Genomic DNA, 21,868 nt, shown 5'->3' on the forward strand with positions numbered 1-21,868 from the left:
TAAGAAACATTTCAGTGGTCTGCAAAGTTTAGAGAGCTGCTTGTCTGTTGAAGATGATAATCACTCTAGTCGACCTTCAACTTCTAAAACTAATGATTCGATTGCTGGTGTTTGTAATCAATGTTTAACAAAGTTGCTAGTGAAATTGGTACTTCTAATGAGACATGCCAATCAAGTGTAACAAGATTTGGGAATGCGATGCACTTGTTCAAGTTTGTGCCTCGCACCTCACTGGTGATCAAAAAGAGCAGCATGTTCTTACACGTCAAAATCTTCGTCAATGTGCTGCCGCTGCTGACTCACACTTTTGTTTCTTCTGTCAACCGGTGATGAATCATGAATGCTTGGCTACAACTAGGAAACAAAGGCCCAATCCTCTCTTCAAGGCCCTAAAAAACAAGACAATCTTGATGAAATGTGAAAATCATGCTCATCATATTTCTTGACTCCTAAGACATTATTCATTAAGAATTTGCCCCACACGGTCAAACAGTGAATCAGGAATATCGAAATAGTTTTACAGTGATTATGTCGTTCAGAGAAAACAACCAAAAAAGTGGGCTTCAGGGAACTGGCACTTATATCATGATACTACCCCTACACACTTGGTACTTTCCATTCAAGAATTTCTTGCAAAGCACTCCACCAACGTGGTCCCCCATTTTCCACTGTGATTTATTTTTTATTACCCTTGAAAAGTCATAGACTGGGAAAATTATTCAGAACATGAAAAAATAACTATTAGCAATTCCAAAAGAAGTCTATCAGGAATGCATCCAGAAGTTGTAGAAGCTTTGAAATTGGTACACACACAGTGTCAAAGAGACCACTTTGAAAGATATCCATCCAAACTTTTTGATTACACCTTGTAAATATCTTTTTCAAATGCCTGCACACATATGCACATGCACACATACATACCTGATCTGACAACATTCTGATTTCATCAAGAATAGATACAACTGGCCTGCTACGTTCTCGTCCTCTTGTAAAAGGTACAATACAATAGCTGCACATATTATTGCATCCTCTCATTATGGACCTAAAATTGAAATGCATACATAATACATGTATCAAAATTTTATTTCAGAAACAAATAAAAATTATGATAAAAAAAATATATAATACATGTACCAAACTACAGTAAGAAAGCTAAGTGGCAATCTAACAAGAATAATATCTTTAGAAAACTGGCTTGTTAATATAAAAAATGCATGTGGCACATGCATTTTTTATATTAAACATATATTAAATTTGAGTTTATTAAAACATCACCCTATTTAAGAAGTATATTTTTGCATGGAATTATCAAAAATGATATATCAAAATTCTCTCATAAATAGCCAACTTTTGATTACTGACAAGTTGCCACTTATTTAAAGAAATGAGTGATCAGTATCCAATCTTCAAATAAGTGGAAACATATAAATAACTGAAAGTCAGTACATGAGAGAGAGAGAGAGATCTAAAACTACAATTTCTCAGGCTTAGGATAGTAAAAAGAAATGGAACAGTTTCACTATTCAATGAGAGTTTGTCTTTTTGTTAATCTGTAACTCACCCTGCTTAAAATTTGAACATTACTTTTTTGTTAGAATCTATATTTTTGGTCTTTATGTTATCAACATATGCATACAAATTTTTAATAGTATTGGAAGATACTATTGTAAATATTTCACACGTCCACTGCTATATGATCATTACTAGTATAAACAATGCATATGAAGATAAGAAAATGAGTTTACTAATCATCAAGAAGAATGGCTCATCAACTAAGTATACGTTCTCTTTACTGTTTTTCACAAACCTTTCTTTTCCCCCCACCCCTTGGCTTGTTCTCTTATCATAAAAGTAAACAAAAGTCTGCATAGAAATTCATTAGAATAACTATATTGGAGAATGTTACAATCTTTTGTGTGTGTGTGTGTGTGAGAGAGAGAGAGAGAGAGAGAGAGAGAGAGAGAGAGAGAGAGAGAGAGAGAGAGAGAGAGAGAGAGAGAGTGAGTGGGGGGAGGGTTTGAATGACATTTCAGGAGCAGACTTGCCCTTCTTCTTAAGCTGTAACTGAATAAGAAGGGTATATTAGTAGTGGCAAATGATGCAAGTAAGCTTACGCATCAGTCAAAAAAAAAAAAAAAAAATACTTCCCACATGGCCTATATGAACCCTCTAATAATTTTCTAATCCTATCTTAAATTTATTCAAACTAACAGTCATTTACACAGCACCAGATGGAAGTTTGTTCCCAAAATCAACTACTCACTGGCCAGAAGCAATTTCTGCGCATCTATCCAGTAACCATCCCTCTTCAATTAAATTTATGCCCCCTCACATGTAAAATTCCATTATTCATGTCAATCCATTAAAAACCTTAAACACCTCAATCAGATTTACTTGCAGGCTTAGTTTCAGATGTTGCAATTTGCAGAACTCAAGCTTCCTTGGTACAAGTACCTTTTGTTCCCTTCACTAATCATGTTGCCCTTCTTCTCACCCATTTCAACAGATCTACATTCTTCCTAAAACAAGACTTCCAAACCTGCATGCAATACTCAAGATGTGGCCTAACCACTGCCTTATATAATGGGTTAATTACTTCCTTATCACTGCTGACAAAATTCATGCATATCATTGAGCTGTGCTGGCAGCTTGTCTACACTGCTCAGAAAACTTCATGTCTGACTAAACAATTACACCAGGCCTTTTTCATTCTACACTATCCTCAGTGTTATATCACAAAGTTGGAGTGTTATTCTGGAATTACTGCTGCAACATAATGCAGTACCTTGCATTTGTCGACGTTAAACTTCAGTTGCCACTTCTCGGCTCATCTGCCCTAATTTTTTAGATCTTTTAGATGATTTTGCAATAACATATCCTGATTACTGTCATACGGAATGTTATCAAAATAAGAAATAAAATTTTATTAGGTGCTTTAGCATATATGCATAACATATTTTTCTTCACTATGTCCATCTGTCTGCCTGCCGTCCATCAGTTTGTGTGTAACAGCTCAACTCCTAGCAGCAGATTTTCGTGAAATTTTATATTTAGACCTTTTAAAAAGATGTGTCAGGCTATTCCATATTTTGTTAAAACTGGACCAATAGAAATCCAACAATCATTATCAACCTTATGTAATAAATCAACTTTCTGTGAACGGATTCTAATGAAATTTTATATTTGATCCATTTAGAAAGATTTGTAGAGCCATCCGAAATTTAATTGAAACTGTACCAAGAGAAATCTCAAAATTATTATTTCTTTGTCCATCAATCCATGTAACCTTGACTCCCAGTAAATGGATTTTCATGATATTTTACATTTCACTCTTTCAAACATACTGTCAGCCTTTCCAAATTTCATTAAAATTGGATCAACAGGAATCCATCAATTAGTATTTATTTTTTCCTACATATCACATAGGCTATCCATATATTGTATATTATATCTTATGTGCTGGTTGCAGGAAGAAATGGGCAATGTGGTAGATGTGCAGAATTTATTTAAGTTCACACATAAAATTAATTGCTTTCTGCTCATTTTTTTAAAAAATAAATCATGAATTATTGCTATTTGCTAGTGCACCTGAAATGTAACACACTATATACAATAACTAGCTAGTATATATTTATATTATTTAGCATTCACATATATGATTTAACATCACATTTATGTGTGTGATGTTAAACCAAGAATATGAGAGATGCCTGATGGTGTACAATTTGCACACCATCAGGCATCTCTCATATTGTGGAGTTATACTTCATAACTGGATTGTCATCATTGCAACACCAGGGTACCTACCCATCCACCGAGGAGAGGCCAACAAGCCTATAAATGGTGCCGTCTGGGTGGTGGTATCCACCGAGAATAAGTAACAACAGTCTTCTCCATTGGTGAAGTGTAAGCATTACTTATTCAAGAATGGCACTTCCGTAGCCAGGTGGACAGGAGCTGCAGTGCGTAGCACATGCTTCTTGATTAGACCGGGGTTCGAGCCCGTGACTACCAAATATGGAGGATGCGGAAAGGTCAGGGAATGACTACTGCATATCCCCGGAGCAATATGGCCTTAGTTGCTAATGCACCTAAAAACCAAATAACAACAAGAACAACAACTTATTCGAGGTAGTGCAATATCATGGCAACTTGTAGTGAAGGTTTTCCAATTTGAGATATACTAAAATGATGCCAATTTTAACTACAGTAAACTCCCGCTATTCGCGGGGGTTACGTTCCTGAGAAATGTCGCGAATACCGAAAACGCGAATACTGAGTTATTGCTCCCATAGTAATAAAGGGGTTCCGTTCCAAAGTATGAAATATATAAGAAAAACTAGTCTAAAATTTTGTCTATATGTATTATATGTACCTTCATAACATGACTATGTACATAGACAGTACATAGTGAAATGCAAGCATATGGCATCGAAATGAAAATAAGAAACAATTTAATATTAAATGTAATATTTATTAGAAATTTCAAACCAGCGCCTTTGCTAGCAAAAAAACTTATCCCACCAGTGCTATCACCAGTTTCGCTAAAGTGTTGATAAAGGAGTTTTGCCTTTTCACGAATGATGAGTGAACTTAACAGAATTTTATTTTGAGTTCGGTCTTCTATCCACAGATTTAAAGCTTTTTCCATTTTTTTTTCTAATTTAACATCACGAGTTACAGAGCAAATTTTTGAAGCAATTAGCGCTTTTTCACAGACACTACGGCGGATTTTTTCTTCCGATTTTTGGATTGATCGTACCGTTGACTCATTGATTTTATAATGTTTTGCCACTGAAGAGAGACACTTTCACCATTAGAAATTTTATCTAATAACTCAATTTTATTTGCTAATGTCATCACCTTCTTTGCTATTTTCACATTTCTCTTGTTATTCGTAGCCATATTTTTGTAGGGGTTAGAAAGAACTTGTCCACAATAAAGTCACTTTCCTTCCGTTAAAAAACTCGAAAAGGTCTGTTTTACACTGCAAAACGGTAGATTTGTCATTTTTGTAAGCATATCAATTTATAAATTGATAATGGCTGCAGTTTACCTTTTACTGAAAAAATATTGCGCATCAAGGGAAAAAAATAAACGCAAAAATAAAAAAAAATGATAAGATCAATTTATAAGCATATAAATTAAAAGCAAACGACGAAACCTTGCATGGCAAGCGCATAACACATACCGAACAAGGATTAGCGAGAAACATCCACGCTCGCGATTTTGTCAACTATCTCCCCCCACCCACTGAGCGCTGTTTTGACCGGCAAAGATAATTTTAGCCACGCTCATGTTTTTTTATGGAGGAAAATATTCATGGCGCTTTAAAATTCACATTTTTTTTAGGTTTCATTTTATATTAAATCGGCGATCGCGAATACGTGAAACCACGAATAGCGGGGGTTTACTGTACTTTAGTAGTTTGCCTGATCACTATCAGTTGTTCTGTATATGATGGATCAATCCCCCCCCCCAAGAAAGGGTGGGTTGACTCTCGATGTAGGCAATCTTGTGTAGGTGTGTGTTATAGGCCTAATGAATCTGATGAGTATAATGAGCAATTGTGCAGAGAAATAGAGTGGGCCAGTAAATCAGGGTCTTATAATGTGGGATTTTAATTTCCCAAAGATTGATTGGAATTTGTGGTTTGGTCACTCACACACTAGCAAGTCTTTTGTGGATTTATTGCATGATTGTTTTCTACAGCAGCATGTTTGAGAGGCCACTAGAGGGAGTAATACTCTAGATCTGATTATCAGTAGTGATTCTTCATGCATTAAGAATCTGCAGATAAAGGAACCACTAGGTGGCAGTAATCACGGTGTGCTGAAGTGGGATTTACTCAAAGAGGTAACTACCATCAAGGATAAAGGGAAGGGTTTTTGCTTTCATAAAGGTAACTATGTCTGAGACAGTATTTAGCATTAGTAGAGGCATATGATGCAAGAAAGGAAGCTTATGCAGCATCAGGAAAAAAAAAAAAAAAAAAAACCCATTTCACTCCTCCGTTCGTTCGAAATACCTGTCCAGCGGAGCCTTAAATTTGTTTAGGCTTTCAACTTCTACAACAAGGGATGGAAGTCTGTTCCACCAACCAACTACCTGCTGGCTAAAGGCAAATTGCCGCACATCTATTCTACATCTGTCTTTCCTAAATTTGATGCCCTCTCAGGTGATTATTCTGGGCAAGAGGAAGAATCCCATCGGCATTGAGCATGCTCAAACCATTCAAGGCTTTGTACACCTCTATCAGATCACCTCATCGGTGCCTAGTCTCCAGACACTGTAATTTGCAAAACTTAAGCCTTTCTTTGTAAGAGCAACCCTTTGTTCCATTCACTAATCTTTTGCCCTTCTCTGTACTCGTTCCAGCAGCTCTACATCGTTCTTGAAATAAAGCCTCGACCTGTATACAGTACTCAAGGTGTGGCCTGACCATTGCCTTATACAAGGGAATAATCACCTCCTTATGCCTGCTAGAAAAATTCTGTATATCATTGACAAGACACCATGAGCTACTCTTGCAGCCCGTCTGCACAGAGAACTTCATATCTGCCTGCACAACCACCACCAGGTCCTTTTCATTCTCTACCACTGTCAGTGTAGTACCACAGAGTTGATACGTTGCTCTGAGGTTGCTGTTTCCCATATGTAGTACTTTACATTTGTCAATGTTAAACTTCCTTTGCCACCTCTCAGCCCATCTGCTCAACCTTTCCAGATCCTGTTGCAGCAGCATAGCATCAGTAGTGTCTTTAACAACCCTGCCTACTTTTGTACTGTCTGCAAACTTAGATATTAAGCTTGATATACCATCATCAATATCATTTCTAAATACAGAAAACAATAATGGACCCAATACTGAACCCTGAGGAACTCCACTAATAACATTAGTCCACGTTGAGCAGTGTCCATTGATTACCACTCTCTGTCTTCTCCCCCTCAACCACCCCTTTATCCATAGCAGCAATTTGCCTCCAATGCCACACTGCTCCAATTTGTGCAGCAGTCTTCCATGTGCAACAGTATCAAAAGCCTTTCTAAGATCCAAATATATAATATCAAAGTTATTCCCTGCATCGAGTTCTTTTGTGACTGCATCATAGTATCCAATCAAATTGGTCAGGCAAGACTTTCCCTTAACAAAACCATGCTGTGTCCGAGCTATAACTGAAGTCTTGCCTAGATGATCCTGCAGTGCTTCTTTAACCAGTGCTCCATTAATTTTCCTGGAACAGAAGTTAAACTCATAGGTCTACAATTACTTGTGTCAGCCTTTGATCCTCCTTTGTGAATTGGGATCACATTTTCACATCTCTAGTCTATGGGTACCTCCCCTGAGTCCAAAGAAGCTCTCATAATTATGGCTAAGGGTTTGTTTACTTCCTTTGCTGCCTCCTTTAATATAACTGGATATTTCCCATCCACCCCAGGTGCCTTTTTTTATGTTTATCCTCAACAATTTCTCCTCCACTTTCCTCTCAGTTATTACAAAATCATCTAGCTCACTGCCAGAGTTTACTTCACTCCTTCTTGAATAACTCCTCATGTGTGAAGGTAGATGCAAAATACTCGTTTAATTTGTTAGCCACCTGAGCAGGATCCTCAACTGTTGAACCATCAGTATGCAGTGGACCAATCTGATTCATCCTTTCCTTCTAGAGTTTACATAGGTAAAGAACTCTTTTCTGTTTTTCTTTGCATCCTTTGCCAAGGATTTCTGATAATCTGCCTTTGCCTGCCTAATCTCCTTTGTGACTTGGTTACAGACCAGCTTATATCTATCGTAGGCTTCCACGTCAGCGATTAATTTATATGTATCCCATGCATTTTTCTTCTCTGCCATATGTCTCATTAGTTCATCTGACATTCATTTAGGCCTAAACCTTGAACAATATTTCTTAGTTGGTATGTAAAGCCTAGTAGCTTCCAAGATAAGTTCTTTGAATGCTTCCCATTTTGAATTTGCTGTTGGTAACATCATCAGTTGGTCCCACTGTATAGAATTTAAATACTGTCTCAGACTATTGTAGTCATCTTTACGAAAGCAAAAACCCTTCCCTTTACTCCTGATGGTAGTTATAGTGGTCAAGGGCAAGAGTGCATAGCACGCGTTCCTTGAGTGGACCGGGGTTCAAGCCCGTGACTACTAAATACGATAAATATTTGTATTGACGATTTATTGTAAACTCTACTGACTTGGTTGTCGTGCTGGAGTATAAACAGAAAATTTATTTATCCCTTTGAGTAAATCCCACTTCAGCACACTGTGATCACTGCCACCTAGTGGTTCCTTTATCTGCAGATTCTTAATGCATGAAGAATCACTACTGATAATCAGATCAAGAGTATTACTCCCTCTAGTTGCCTCCAGATCATGCTGATGTATAAAACAATCATCGAATAAATCCACAAAAGCCTTGCTAGTGTGTGAGTGGCCAACCCACAAATTCCAGTCAATATCTGGGGAATTAAAATCCCCCATTATAAGACTCTCCGATTTACTGGCCCACTCTATTTCCCTGTACAGTTTCTTATTATACTCATCAGAGTCATTAGGCCTATAGCACACTCCCACTCTCAATTTTGATCTCCCAGTGCTTATGTTACACCAAACTGATTCGACACTGCACTGTCCAGCAATGTCGACTGGCTTCACTTCCTTGGATTTAATGTGTTTCTTAACTAATAGCATAACCCCTCCTCCCTTCCTATCCTTTCTGTAAACATTGTACTCCCCAAATTCCAGCTCTGCATTCCTTATATCTGTGTGACACCATGTCTCTGATATCCCAACAATATCTGCCTTTGATGTTTTGAGCAATACATTCATCAAATTTATTTACCAAACTCCTAGCATTGGTGTATGCGCAAGTATACACGCACCTGTTCCTATTCTTAGCTACCCTAATACAACCCATGTGTTTACTTGTACCGCAATGACTCCCAGCAGTCTCTGAAATATCCTGCATCTTGTTTTCCAGGCTGCTGCTCATTCCAATAGAAGCAGTGCAAGAATCACTTTCACCTCTGCCAGTGGCTACTGTTAATCTATTAGTCCTTGTATCCCCCCAAGCTAGCAGTTTTCCGACCCACCTAACACTGCCTCGATAGCATCAGCAAATATTCTTGCACCCTTTCTATTTAAATGTATCCCATCCCTGTAGAAACAGTCTCTCCTGTTAACAAGTACAGATCAGGCTGAAAAAAATTCTACCCCTTGAGCCTTGCACAATCTTTCCAGGGCCGAGTTGATCGACAAGGCTCTCATCATATACTCCCTCCTATTGTGTCAGGACAGAATTGCAGACACTTTCAAATTCAACCCTAATACACGGCTTTTTTTCGACAGTGACCTGTACGTGTTAAGTAATTCTGCCAGTCTCCTACTCTTAATATCATTAGTGCCAATGTGTACAACTATATCACCTTTTGCACCTTTAAAAGATGATATCCGCTCTACAATGTCATCAACCTTTGCCCCTGGCAGACATACCCTGGTCCTGTTCCACCTATCCTTTTTACAAAGCATGTTCCCCGTTTCCCTGACAATAGAGTCACCAACAACTACTAGTTCCTGTGGGACCAGCGCATTCTGCCTTGGGGGTTTCCGCTGTGTTGCATGATGACCAAGTGCAAGCTCTAGCATTGATGTGGGCAGCTGAGTGCTTGATGGGCCCTCAATTTAGATCCTTTGAGAGCATCCACCCTGTCCTTCAAGCTCTCATATAGGCCCATAACAACGCTGAGTTGTCGCCTGATTTCCTTACACTCCTTACATCACGCACACACAAAGACATCCCCCATGGCAATATCATGTCCCATACCTGATTGCTCCACAAACATCATGCAAACAGTGCATTTTAAAAGAATTATTTATATTCTATACGGTGGGACCAACTGATGACGTTATCAACAGCAAATTCAAAATGGGAAGCATTCAAAGAATTAATCTTGGAAGTTAGCATTTCATACCAACTAAGAAATATTGTTCAAGATTTAGGCCTAAATGGATGTCAGATAAACTAATTAGACATATAACAGAGAAGAAAAATGCATGGGATACATATAAAATAACAGGTGACACAGAAGTCTATGATAGATATAAGCTGGTCTGTAACCAAGTCACAAAGGAGGTTAGGCAGGTGGAGGCAGATTATGAGAAATCTTTGGGAAAGGATGCAAAGAAAAACAGCAAAGAGTTCTTTACTTATATAAACTCTAGAAGGAAGGGGATGAATCAGAATGGTCCACTTGATATCGATGGTTCAACTGTTGATGATCCTGCTCAGGTAGCTAACAAACTAAATGAATATTTTGCATCTACATTCACACATGAAGAGTTATTCAAGGAGGGAATGCCAGAGGTGTATTAAACTCTAGCAGTAAGCTACAGAATCTTGAAATAACTGAGAGTAAAGTGGAGGAGAAATTGTTGAAAATAAACATAAGAAAGGCACCTGGGGTGAATGGAATCTATCCAGTTATATTACAGGAGGCGGCAAAGGAAGTAAGCAAACCCTTAGCCATAATTATGAGAGCTTCCTTGGACTCAGGGGAGGTACCCATGGACTGGAGATGTGCAAATGTGACCCCAATTCACAAAGGAAGATCAAAGGCTGACACAAGTAATTATAGACCTGTGAGTTTAACTTCTGTTCCAGGAAAATTAATGGAGGCACTGGTTAAAGAAGCACTGCAGGATCATCTAGACAAGACTTCAGTTATAGCTCGGACACAGCATGGTTTTGTTAAAGGAAAGTCTTGCCTGACCAATTTGGTTCAATACTATGATGCAGTCACAAAAGAACTGGATGCAGGGAATAACTTTGATATTATATATTTGGATCTTAGAAAGGCTTTTAATACTGTTGCACATGGAAGACTGCTGCACAAATTGGAGCAGTGTGGCATTGGAGGCAAATTGCTGCTATGGATAAAGGGGTGGTTGAGGGGGAGAAGACAGAGAGTGGTAATCAATGGACACTGCTCAACGTGGACTAATGTTATTAGTGGAGTTCCTCAGGGTTCAGTATTGGGTCCATTATTGTTTTCTGTATTTAGAAATGATATTGATGATGGTATATCAAGCTTAATATCTAAGTTTGCAGACAGTACAAAAGTAGGCAGGGTTGTTAATGACACTAATGACAGTATGCTGCTGCAACAGGATCTAGAAAAGTTGAGCAGATGGGCTGAGAGATGGAAAATGAAGTTTAACATTGACAAATGTACAGTAATACATATGGGAAGCAGTAACCCCAGAGTAATGTATCAATTCTGTGGTACTATACTGACAGTGGTAGAGAATGAAAAGGACCTGGGGGTAATTGTGCAGGCAGATATGAAGTTTTCTGATGAGCAGTGCAGATAGTCTGCAAGAGTAGCTCATGGTGTCTTGTCAATGATATACAGGAATTTTTCTAGCAGGGATAAGGAGGTGATCATCCCCTTGTATAAGGCAATGGTTAGGCCACACCTTGGGTATACAGGTCTGGGGGCCTCATTTTAAGAAGGGTGTGGAACTGTTGGAATGAGTACAGAGAAAGGCAACAAGATTAGTGAATGGAACAAAGGGTTTCTCTTATGAAGAAAGGCTTAAGTTTTGCAAATTACAGTCTCTGGAGACTAGGCACCTGCGAGGTGATCTGATTGAGGTGTATAAAGCCTTGAATGGTTTAAGCATGCTCAATGCTGATGGGATTCTTCCTCTTGCTCAGAATAATCTCCTGAGAGGCATAAATTCAAATTGAGGAAAGACAGTTGTAGGATAGATGTGCAGAAATTTGCCTTTAGCCAGCGGGTGGTTGATTGATGGAACAAACTTCCATCTGTCATTGTAGAAGTTGATAGCTTAAATAGATTCAAGGCAGAACTTAACAAACATTTGGAGTGAGTGGATGGGTGAAATAAGGGGGGGTTAGTTTTTTTTGGCTGGCACTATATAAGCTTGCTTCTTGCATCATGTGCCTTTGCTAATGCTAATAGCCGCAGAGGATCACTTAAGAATCTCCCCACTGCAGGTCTCCATATTTAATAATGTTGTTGGCTGCCATTTCATGCTATTGAGTGATCCTGGCTAAATGTTCAGACAGTGGTACAATGGGATGGATCCTGCTGTCACTGCATAGGATTGTTGTTGTTGTTGTCAGTGGGCTCATATGGAAGGGGCTCTCCTGGGGCACACTGGAGGAGTTAGCTGCATTGGAAAAGCTTTTTGAGAAGGGTACAACAGCCTTTGGGAGCCAGAGACTTCTCTATGAGTGAAGGGAAGGAGGTCCACTCCTCCTCCTAGAATGCATTCTGGCAGTTAGGAGGACTGGATCCACCATGCCTCCACAAATTATCTCCATTTCCTGTTGAGTGCAATAATGTTCAGTTGTTTGGTGTCAACCTTGTCGTTCTCAGTAACATAGTGGTGGTGAGCTAATCACTACTGGTCAGGTGTCCCCCCCCCCCAACCAAACTGCATTATAGTGCTGTTTGAGATGTCAGTAAAACTGCCTGGTATAATTTTGGTCACACTGGCAGTCCACCCAGTAAAGACTACTTTGGCACGATGTGGTTTTGTTACCACTATCACCTCTCCCAATCCTTGTCATAATTCTATTCTTATTTTGATAACACTCCATATTCATACCTCCTTATTTCATTGTAGCCTCAAAAGGATGGGGCAAGTCAGCTCCCGAAAAGTCAGACAAACACCCCCCCCCCACACCAACCACCCATTCATTCTTCAAGATCACTCATAACATTCCCAAATAAAATTGTTCTAACAAATTTGTACAGTCTTGTGTTTCCTTTTAAGATATATCTTTTGCTGTAACAAATCAAAATGTCAACTTTCTTTCCTCATCCAATTCAGGGACCTCAATGTTATCCTTAAAGGTCACAGACTAAAAGATCAACTCAGGTGAGGTCACGTCAGAACTATCACAAACAACTCAGAAATGAGCCTTCCTTGATTCATAATCAGAACTCAGCCAACCGGGCTAGCTGGGTGGGTAAAGTGCCTGCCTGGCAACCCAAAGGTCGCGGGTTTGATTCCCGCCTTGGGCTTGGATCAAAGTACTGCAAAAACCTTGGGAGGTGCATTATGGCCAAGAAGCTTATGTGCCAACAACTACCAAAAAAAAAAAAATAATAATTAAAAAAAATAATCAGAACTCAGCAATTCTAGATCGAGGTCACCACCCCAAGGAGATTTAGACACTTGGAGGCCTTACAACAACACCTCTCTCCCCACCAGAATTGATTTTTATGAGAAAGATGCAGGCACAAAAATAATCTTACCTGAAAATTATCTGGCTATTTGGAACTTATTTATAGTAATTTTCCTACATTTAGGAACCAATAAACTATAATTTTGCCTGTTTGTTGTTGCAGAGTTAAGTGTTATTATTACATTAGTCAGTTATTTACCCACATCATGCCTTTCACATAAGTTCTGTAAGAGTATTGTTTTATTGTCAGCTTAATGGCCTGACACGATAATGAAGCTGTCAATCAACAGATGTTTGTAACAATATTTTAGCATTCTCTAATTGATTCATCTTTGCATGTTTCCTGATGATGCACTGACTGAATTCATTTGAAGCAGTTAAATCATAGTATTTATACTGCATTCTCCTATATTAATAGGGAAAAAAAGTTACACATTTTATCTTTCTCATCAAGCATTCAGGATCTCACTCCTCTGCTCAGATTATCCTCAGAAAAAGCTAATTATCAAAGAAAAAGGAAATTAAAATTTGTACATAAACGTTACAGTGCCACCTTATTTTGGACTTTTATAACCAAATCACTGGAAAATTCTGCAATCTACCTAGATTCCAAGTATCACAAACAAGTCTATCATAATGGCTTTGAATATATATATATTTAATAAGATACATATTTAAAGTAATAATTTTACATTATTTAAAGTAATAATGTTATTTTTAACAAGTGAATTATAGAACCCAGCTTATCGCTAGTGCTAGAAAATTCTAGTATCACAAATTTTAGGCAAAAAGAAAAAAAAAAATCTGTAAAAATTTGTGGAAAGTTAGAAAAACACCCAAATTTGCAGAACCTCTGGTTCTGCAAATTCAGAGGGCGCTGAATCTCTTTAAAAGTTACAGCTGTCAGTTACAGGCTCCGCAAAAACGATAAGTGTTTGCCTTTTATTTACATGATTGTTATTTTATATTGTACTTAATACGTAGTCATATAGTTATAGTTACGCTGGTTATTTTTTATTTTTAATTTAGATAAAGAGTTTTTGTGGATTTTACTTACGATAGGTAAAACCGTTATTTCGTTCCATTTTTGTAGCCATTGTTTTTGGATATAGTGGTAGGGAATTCAAATTTTTTAATTGAGGTAGCTAGGTAGCTCTAACGCATAATTATATAGTAATACGCTTCACTGTTTCTATTTAATAGTTTCTATTCAAATACTATTGACATTTAATTTATTGATTTTATTAATTTAAACTACCATGCCCCAGACTAGAGCAGCAAAGCAACGGGCACAAAGTGGCAGGAGTGCTGTGACTCGGGGGAGAACTGAGGGGGGCAATTCTCCAACGCATCACAGCCTAAAAAAATGTGCAACTTGTGAAATGTTTGCCGAACTCTCTGGAACGGAACATGATATTGCCATGGGGGATGTCTTTGTGTGTGCGCGATGTAAGGAGTGTAAGGAAATCAGGTGACAACTCAGCGTTGTTATGGGCCTATATGAGAGTTTGAAGGACAGGGTGGATGCCCTCGAAAGATCTAAATTGGGGGGCCCATCAGGCTCCCAGCTGCCCACATCAACGCCAGAGCTTGCACTTGGTCATCACGCAACACAGCGGCAACCCCTAAGGCAGAATGTGCTGGTCCCACAGGAACTAGTAGTTGTTGGTGACTCTATTGTCAGGGAAACGGGGAACATCCTTTGTAAAAAGGATAGGTGGAACAGGACCAGGGTATGTCTGCCAGGGGCAAAGGTTGATGACGTTGTAGAGCGGATATCATCTTTCAAGGGCACAAAAGGTGATATAGTTGTACACGTTGGCACTAATGATATTAAGAGTAGGAGACCGGCGGAATTACTCAACAAGTACAGGTCACTGTTGAAAAAAAGCCGTGAAATAGGGTTGAATTTGAAAGTGTCTGCAATTCTGCCCAGACACGATAGGAGGGAGTACATGATGAGAGCCTTGTCGATCAATTCGGCCCTGGAAAGATTGTGCAAGGCTCAAGGGGTAGAATTTTTTTCAGCCTGGACTGTACTTGTTAACAGGAGAGATTGCTTCTACAGGGATGGGATACACTTAAATAGAAAGGGTGCAAGAATATTTGCTGATGCTATCGAGGCAGTGTTAGGTGGGTCGGAAAACTGCTAGTTTGGGGGGATACAAAGACTAATAGTTTAACAGTAACCGCAGGCAGAGGTGAAGGTGATTCTTGCACAACTTCTATTAGAATAAGAAGCGACCTGGAGCGAGGGGTGTTGGGGGTTTCAGGGACGGATGGCAGTCATCATGGATTAGTTGGGTATATGGGATGTGTTAGGGTAACAAGGAATAGGCATAGGAGCATGTATGCTTGCATGTATACCAATGCTAGAAGTATAGTAAATAAATTTGATGAATTTGAAGTGTTGGTCAAGACATCAAAGGCGGATATTGTTGGGATAGCAGAGACGTGGTGTCACAAAGATATAAGGAATGCAGAACTGGAATTTGGGGAGTACAATGTGTACAGAAAGGATAGACAGGACAGAAAGGGAGGGGGTGTTATGCTGTTAATTAAGAAAAACATAAAATCAAAGGAAGTGCACCCAGTTAATATAGATGAACAGTGCTCTGTTGAGTCAGTTTGGTGTGAGATAAGCACTGCGAAAGGAAAAATAAGAGTAGGAGTGTGTTATAGGCCTAATGACTTGAATGAGTACAATGAACAATTGTACAGAGAAATAGAGTGGGCCAGTAAATCAGAATGTCTTATAATGGGGGATTTTAACTTCCCAGATATTGACTGGAACTTGTGGGTTGGTCATTCACATACTAGTCAGACTTTTGTGGATTTATTGGATGATTGTTTTCTGCAGCAGCATGTTCGAGAGGCAACCAGAGAAAGTAACACTCTTGATCTGGTTATCAGCAGTGATCATTCGTGTATTAAGAATTTGCAGATAAAGGAACCACTAGGTGGCAGTGATCACAGTGTGCTGAAGTAGGAGTTACTCAAAGAGGTAACTACCGTCAGGGGTAAAGGAAAGGGTTTTTGCTTCCGTAAAGGGGAGTACAGTGGTCTCAGACAGTTTTTAAATTCTGTACAGTGGGATCAACTGACGATGTTACAAACAGTAAATTCTAAGTGGGAAGCATTCAAGGAATTAATCGTGGAAGCTACTAGACTTTATATACCGATTAAGAAATATCGTTCAAGGTTTAGGCCTAAATGGTTATCAAATGAACTAATGAGACTCATGACAGAGAAGAAAAATGCATGGGATGCATATAAATTATCAGGTGACGCAGAAGCCTGTGGCAGATATAAGCTAGTCTGTAATCAGGTCACAAAGGAGGTTTGGCAGGCGAAGGTGGATTACGAGAAATCTTTGGCAAAAGATGCTAAGAAAAACAGCAAGGATTTCTTTACTTATATAAACTCTAAAAGGAAGGGGATGAATATGATTGGTCCACTTGACATCGATTGTTCGACTGTTGATGATCCTGCTCAGATAGCAAACACACTGAATGAGTATTTTGCATCTACATTCACACGTGAGGAATTATTACAGTTTGAAAATGGAAGAAGGTTATCAAATTGTAGCAGTGTGCTTAATGATTTTGTAATAACTGAGAGCAAAGTGGAGGAGAAATTGTTGAAGTTAAACATAAGAAAGGCACCTGGGGGTGGATGGGATCTATCCAGTTATTTTAAAGGAGGCGGCAAAGCAACTAAGCAAACCCTTAGCCATAATTATGAGAGCATCCTTGGACTCAGGGGAGGTTCCCACGGACTGGAGATGTGCAAATGTGTCCCCAATTCACAAAGGTGGATCGAAGGGTGACACGAGTAATTACAGACCAGTTAGTTTAACTTCTGTTCCGGGTAAAATAATGGAGTCGCTGGTTAAAGATGCATTGCAGGATCATCTAGACAAGACTGCAGCAATAATTCAAACACAGCATGGGTTTGTTAAGGGAAAGTCTTGTCTGACAAATTTGATTGGTTATTATGATGTGGTCACAAAGGAACTGGATGCAAAAAATAATTTTGATATCATATACTTGGATTTCAGGAAAGCTTTTGACACTGTTGCGCATGGAAGACTACTGTACAAATTGGAGCAGAATGGTATTAAGGGTAAGTTGCTACAATGGATAAAAGGATGGTTAAGTGGGAGAAGACAGAGGGTGGTAATCAATGGGTGCTGCTCTTCGTGGACTAATGTTATTAGTGGAGTCCCACAGGGTTCGGTGTTGGGTCCACTGTTGTTTTGTGTATTTATCAGTGATATTGATGAAGGTATATCAGGCTTAATGTCGAAGTTTGCAGATGACACAAAGGTTGGCAGGGTTGTTAATGACAGTAATGGCAGTGTGCTACTGCAACAGGATCTAGATAATTTGGGCAGATGGGCTAAGAAGTGGCAACTGAAGTTCAACCTTGACAAATGCAAAGTACTGCATATGGGTAGAAGTAACCCCAGAGAAACGTACCAACTGTGTGATACTACACTTAAGGTGGTAGAGAATGAAAAAGACCTGGGAGTAATTGTGCAGTCAGATATGAAGTTTTCTGAGCAGTGCAGACAGGCTGCTAGGACGGGTCATGGGGTTTTGTCAATGATATATAGGAATTTTGCTAGCAGGGAAAAGGAGGTGATTGTCCCTCTGTATAAGGCAATGGTCAGGCCACGCCTTGAGTACTGCGTACAGGTCTGGAGGCCTCATTTTAGGAAGGATGTAGATTTGCTTGAGCGTGTACAGAGAAGAGCAACACGATTGGTGAGGGGAATGAAGGGATTCTCTTACCAAGAGAGGCTTAAGTTCTGCAAATTGCAGTGGCTGGAGACTAGGCACCTGCGCAGTGATCTGATTGAGGTCTATAAGGCCTTGAATGGGTTGAGCACGCTGAATTCTGATGGGATCCTTCCACTTGTTCAGATTACCAACCTACGGGAACATAAGTTCAAATTAAGAAAGGACAGATGTAGAATAGATGTGCGGAAATTTGCCTTTAGCCAGCGGGTGGTTAATTGCTGGAACAAACTTCCATCTGTCGTTGTGGAAGTTGATAGGTTAAATAAATTTAAGGAGGAACTGGACAGGCATTTGGAGGGAATGGTGTGATTTTTTTTTTTTTGGCTGATGCTGCATAAGCTCCTACACTTGCTTTCTTGCATCATGTGCCACTACTACTACTACTAACCTTGAAAAAAATAATTCGCAGAATCTTTAAGAAAATATCAAAATTCATTGCCCTAACCATATCCCACAAATGCCTCTACATTCATTAATAGGCTCCCAGGGACTTGTTTCCTTTCTGTCTTCATGAAATTCTTCAATTTAATTAAACAAAAAATCAAAACAGAGCAGTTGTAATAATTTATTAAAAATATCAGCTATTTAACAGCTGTTCCATCTCCTCAGAGTGTGGCCAGACTCCATTAGTGCAGTACTTGACAACCATATGATGATGTAATTCACAAGACAAGATATGTTAATTGGTAATCAGTTTCACATTAAAAAAAAAAAAAAAAAAAAAAGAATAATAAACAAATAATGCATAGTATTTTCAGGAAGTAAATATTCAAGATGCAAATATTAACATAAATTACAGTTGGCAGAAATTAACATAAATATATTAATATCTTGAATTAGCTCAACTGTATTTACAGTTAATTCAGAAAACTGATTCAGAAAACTCCAAGAAAAATCTGAATTTGATGCATGGATATTTTTTTAAATTAGTAATCAACAAGAATAATACAGCAGTTAATAACACTACATCTCAATAAAACATGCATAAATATAAAGCAACAATAACAAGTTAGTTAATGTGTGTAGTGCATTACATTTCAAGTAATTACAAACTATTTACATATAAAATAAAAATAAAAAACACACAAGCAAAAGGCAATGATTTTATGCACGAACTGAGAGCATCTTGTTTCTACGTATCTACCATTCATTCTTCCAATCAGTGCACTGTAACAAACAAAATAGCCACACCAGCAACAATATATATTATATGGATATGTACATACCTATGTGATATGTATAAAAAAAAGAATAAGAAATAATAAAATATAATAATTGCCAGTTTTCGATTGGTTGGATTTTAATGAAATTTGAGAATCCTGACAGATCCTTTTAAAATAAAAAAGCCAAATATAAAATTACATGAAAATCCATCTAATGAGAGTTAGTTATTACATGTAGATGGATGGACAAAAAAATAATAGCCAGATTTCTATTGGTCTGATTTTACTAAAATCTGCATGACTCAGTAAGTCTCTCTAAGAGAGCTAAATATAAAATGTCATCAAAATCCATCCACTGGGAGTCAAGTTATTATGTGCAGATAAATGGACAAAAAAATAATAATTTCCAGATTTCTATTGGTCCAATTTTAATGGAATTTAGAATGGCTCAACAAGTTTTTAAAATATAAAATTTTATGAAAATTCATCAACTAGGAGTCAAGTTCTTATGTGCACATTATGCATATATATATGCTACTGCACCTAAAAACTAGAAACACATCAGCCATATCACTCTCTAACATTGTTATCTGTAGAACTGAAAATTCTAAAAAGTAAATTAATATTCATCTTACTGTTCATTCCATTAATTTTTATAATTTAAATTTAATAAAAGCTTTGAAGATTTCTTACACAAAAGCTAATCGACTACTGGTATTGATCCTTACTGGCATAACATCAGCATAAGTCTCTTCCAAAGAGAGTAAAACATTTACTGAAAAGAAAAGGTTTATATCAAATTATGTTTGCAGGTTTCATCTTTTGCTTTCTGAAGTATAAATAGTTTTTAAGAGCAAGAGATTAGAATTAGTAGAGGCATATGATGCAAGAAAGCAAGCTTATGCAGCATCAGCCAAAAAAAAACCCTTCCACTTAACCCCTCCGTTCGTTCGAAATACCTGTCCAGCCGAGCCTTAAATTTAATTAGGCTATCAGCTTCCACAACAAGGGATGGAAGTCTGTTCCACCAACCAACTAGCCACTGGCTAAAGGCAAATTTCCGCACATCTATCCTACATCTGCCTTTCCTCAATTTGAATTTATGCCCTCTCAGGTGATTATTTCATGTATAAGCTATCTCAGGTGTAAGCTAGAGAATCTTGTAATAACTGAGAGTAAGGTGGAGGAGAAATTGTTGAAGATAAACACAAGAAAGGCACCTGGGGTAGATGGGATCTATCCAGTTATATTAAAGGAGGCAGCAAAGGAAGTAAGCAAACCCTTAGCCATAATTATGAGAGCTTCCTTGGACTCAGGGGAGGTACCCATGGACTGGAGATGTGCAAATGTGACCCCAATTCGCAAAGGAGGATCAAAGGCTGACACAAGTAATTATAGACCTGTGAGTTTAACTTCTGTTCCCGGAAAATTAATGGAGGCACTGGTTAAAGAAGCACTGCAGGATCATCTAGACAAGACATCAGTTATAGCTCGGACACAGCATGGTTTTGTTAAGGGGAAGTCTCGCCTGACCAATTTGATTGGATACTATGATGCAGTCACAAAATAATTGGATGCAGGGAATAACTTTGATATTATATACTTGGATCTTAGAAAGGCTTTTAATACTGTTGCACATGGAAGACTGCTACACAAATTGGAGCAGTGTGACATTGGAAGCAAATTGCTGCTATGGATAAAGGGGTGGTTGAGGGGGAGAAGACAGAGAGTGGTAATCAATGGACACTGCTCATCGTGGACTGATGTTATTAGTGGAGTCCCTCAGGGCTCAGTGTTGGGTCCATTATTGTTTTTTGTATTTATAAATGATATTGATGATGGTATATCAAGCTTAATGTCCAAGTTTGCAGACGATACAAAGGTTGGCAGGGTTGTCAAGGACACTACTGACACTATGCTGCTGCAACAGGATCTGGAAAGGTTGAGCAGATGGGCTGAGAGGTGGCAAATGAAGTTTAACATTGACAAATGTAAAGTACTACATATGGGAAACAGCAACCCCAGAGCAACGTATCAACTCTGTGGTACTACACTGACAGTGGTAGAGAATGAAAAGGACCTGGTGGTGGTTGTGCAGGCAGATATGAAGTTCTCTGAACAGTGCAGACGGGCTGCAAGAGTAGCTCGTGGTGTATTGTCAATGATATATAGGAATTTTTCTAGCAGGGATAAGGAGGTGATTATTCCCTTGTATAAGGCAATGGTCAGACCACACCTAGAGTACTGTATACAGGCCTGGAGGCCTCATTTCAAGAAGGATGTAGAGCTGCTGGAACGAGTACAGAGAAGGGCAACAAGAGTAGTGAATGGAACAAAGGGGTGCTCTTACGAAGAAAGGCTTAAGTTTTGCAAATTACAGTGTCTGGAGACTTGGCATCAGCGAGGTGATCTGATAGAGGTGTATAAAGCCTTGAATGGTTTGAGCATGCTCAATGCTGATGGGATTCTCCCTCTTGCTCAGAATAATCACCTGAGAGGGCATAAATTCAAATTGAGGAAAGACAGATGTAGGATAGACGTGCGGAAATTTGCCTTTAGCCAACGGGTGGTTGGTTGGTGGTGGAACAGACTTCCATCCCTTGTCGTGGAAGTTGATATAAGTTTAAGGCTCAGCTGGACAGGTCATCATCAGCCATTTTCAATCCACTGC

General features: G+C 38.6%; 1 protein-coding gene across 1 annotated transcript in view; it reads right to left on the bottom strand.

Moving 5' to 3' along the window:
- The window catches only part of LOC150081360 (mitochondrial tRNA methylthiotransferase CDK5RAP1), a 101,048-nt gene that overhangs the window by 37,224 nt on the left and 41,956 nt on the right, over positions 1–21,868 (bottom strand). The window contains exons 5-6 of the mRNA XM_090380182.1: positions 19,891–19,972; positions 922–1,042 (exon numbers count right to left, since the gene is read on the bottom strand). Coding sequence (XP_090236308.1) covers positions 922–1,042; positions 19,891–19,972 — 203 coding nt within the window. The remainder of the gene's footprint in view (positions 1–921; positions 1,043–19,890; positions 19,973–21,868) is intronic.

The sequence above is a fragment of the Mastigoproctus giganteus genome, chromosome 8, assembly GCF_048544385.1.
Source record: "Mastigoproctus giganteus isolate SK-2022 chromosome 8, ASM4854438v1, whole genome shotgun sequence".
NCBI classification, from domain to species: domain Eukaryota; kingdom Metazoa; phylum Arthropoda; class Arachnida; order Uropygi; family Thelyphonidae; genus Mastigoproctus; species Mastigoproctus giganteus.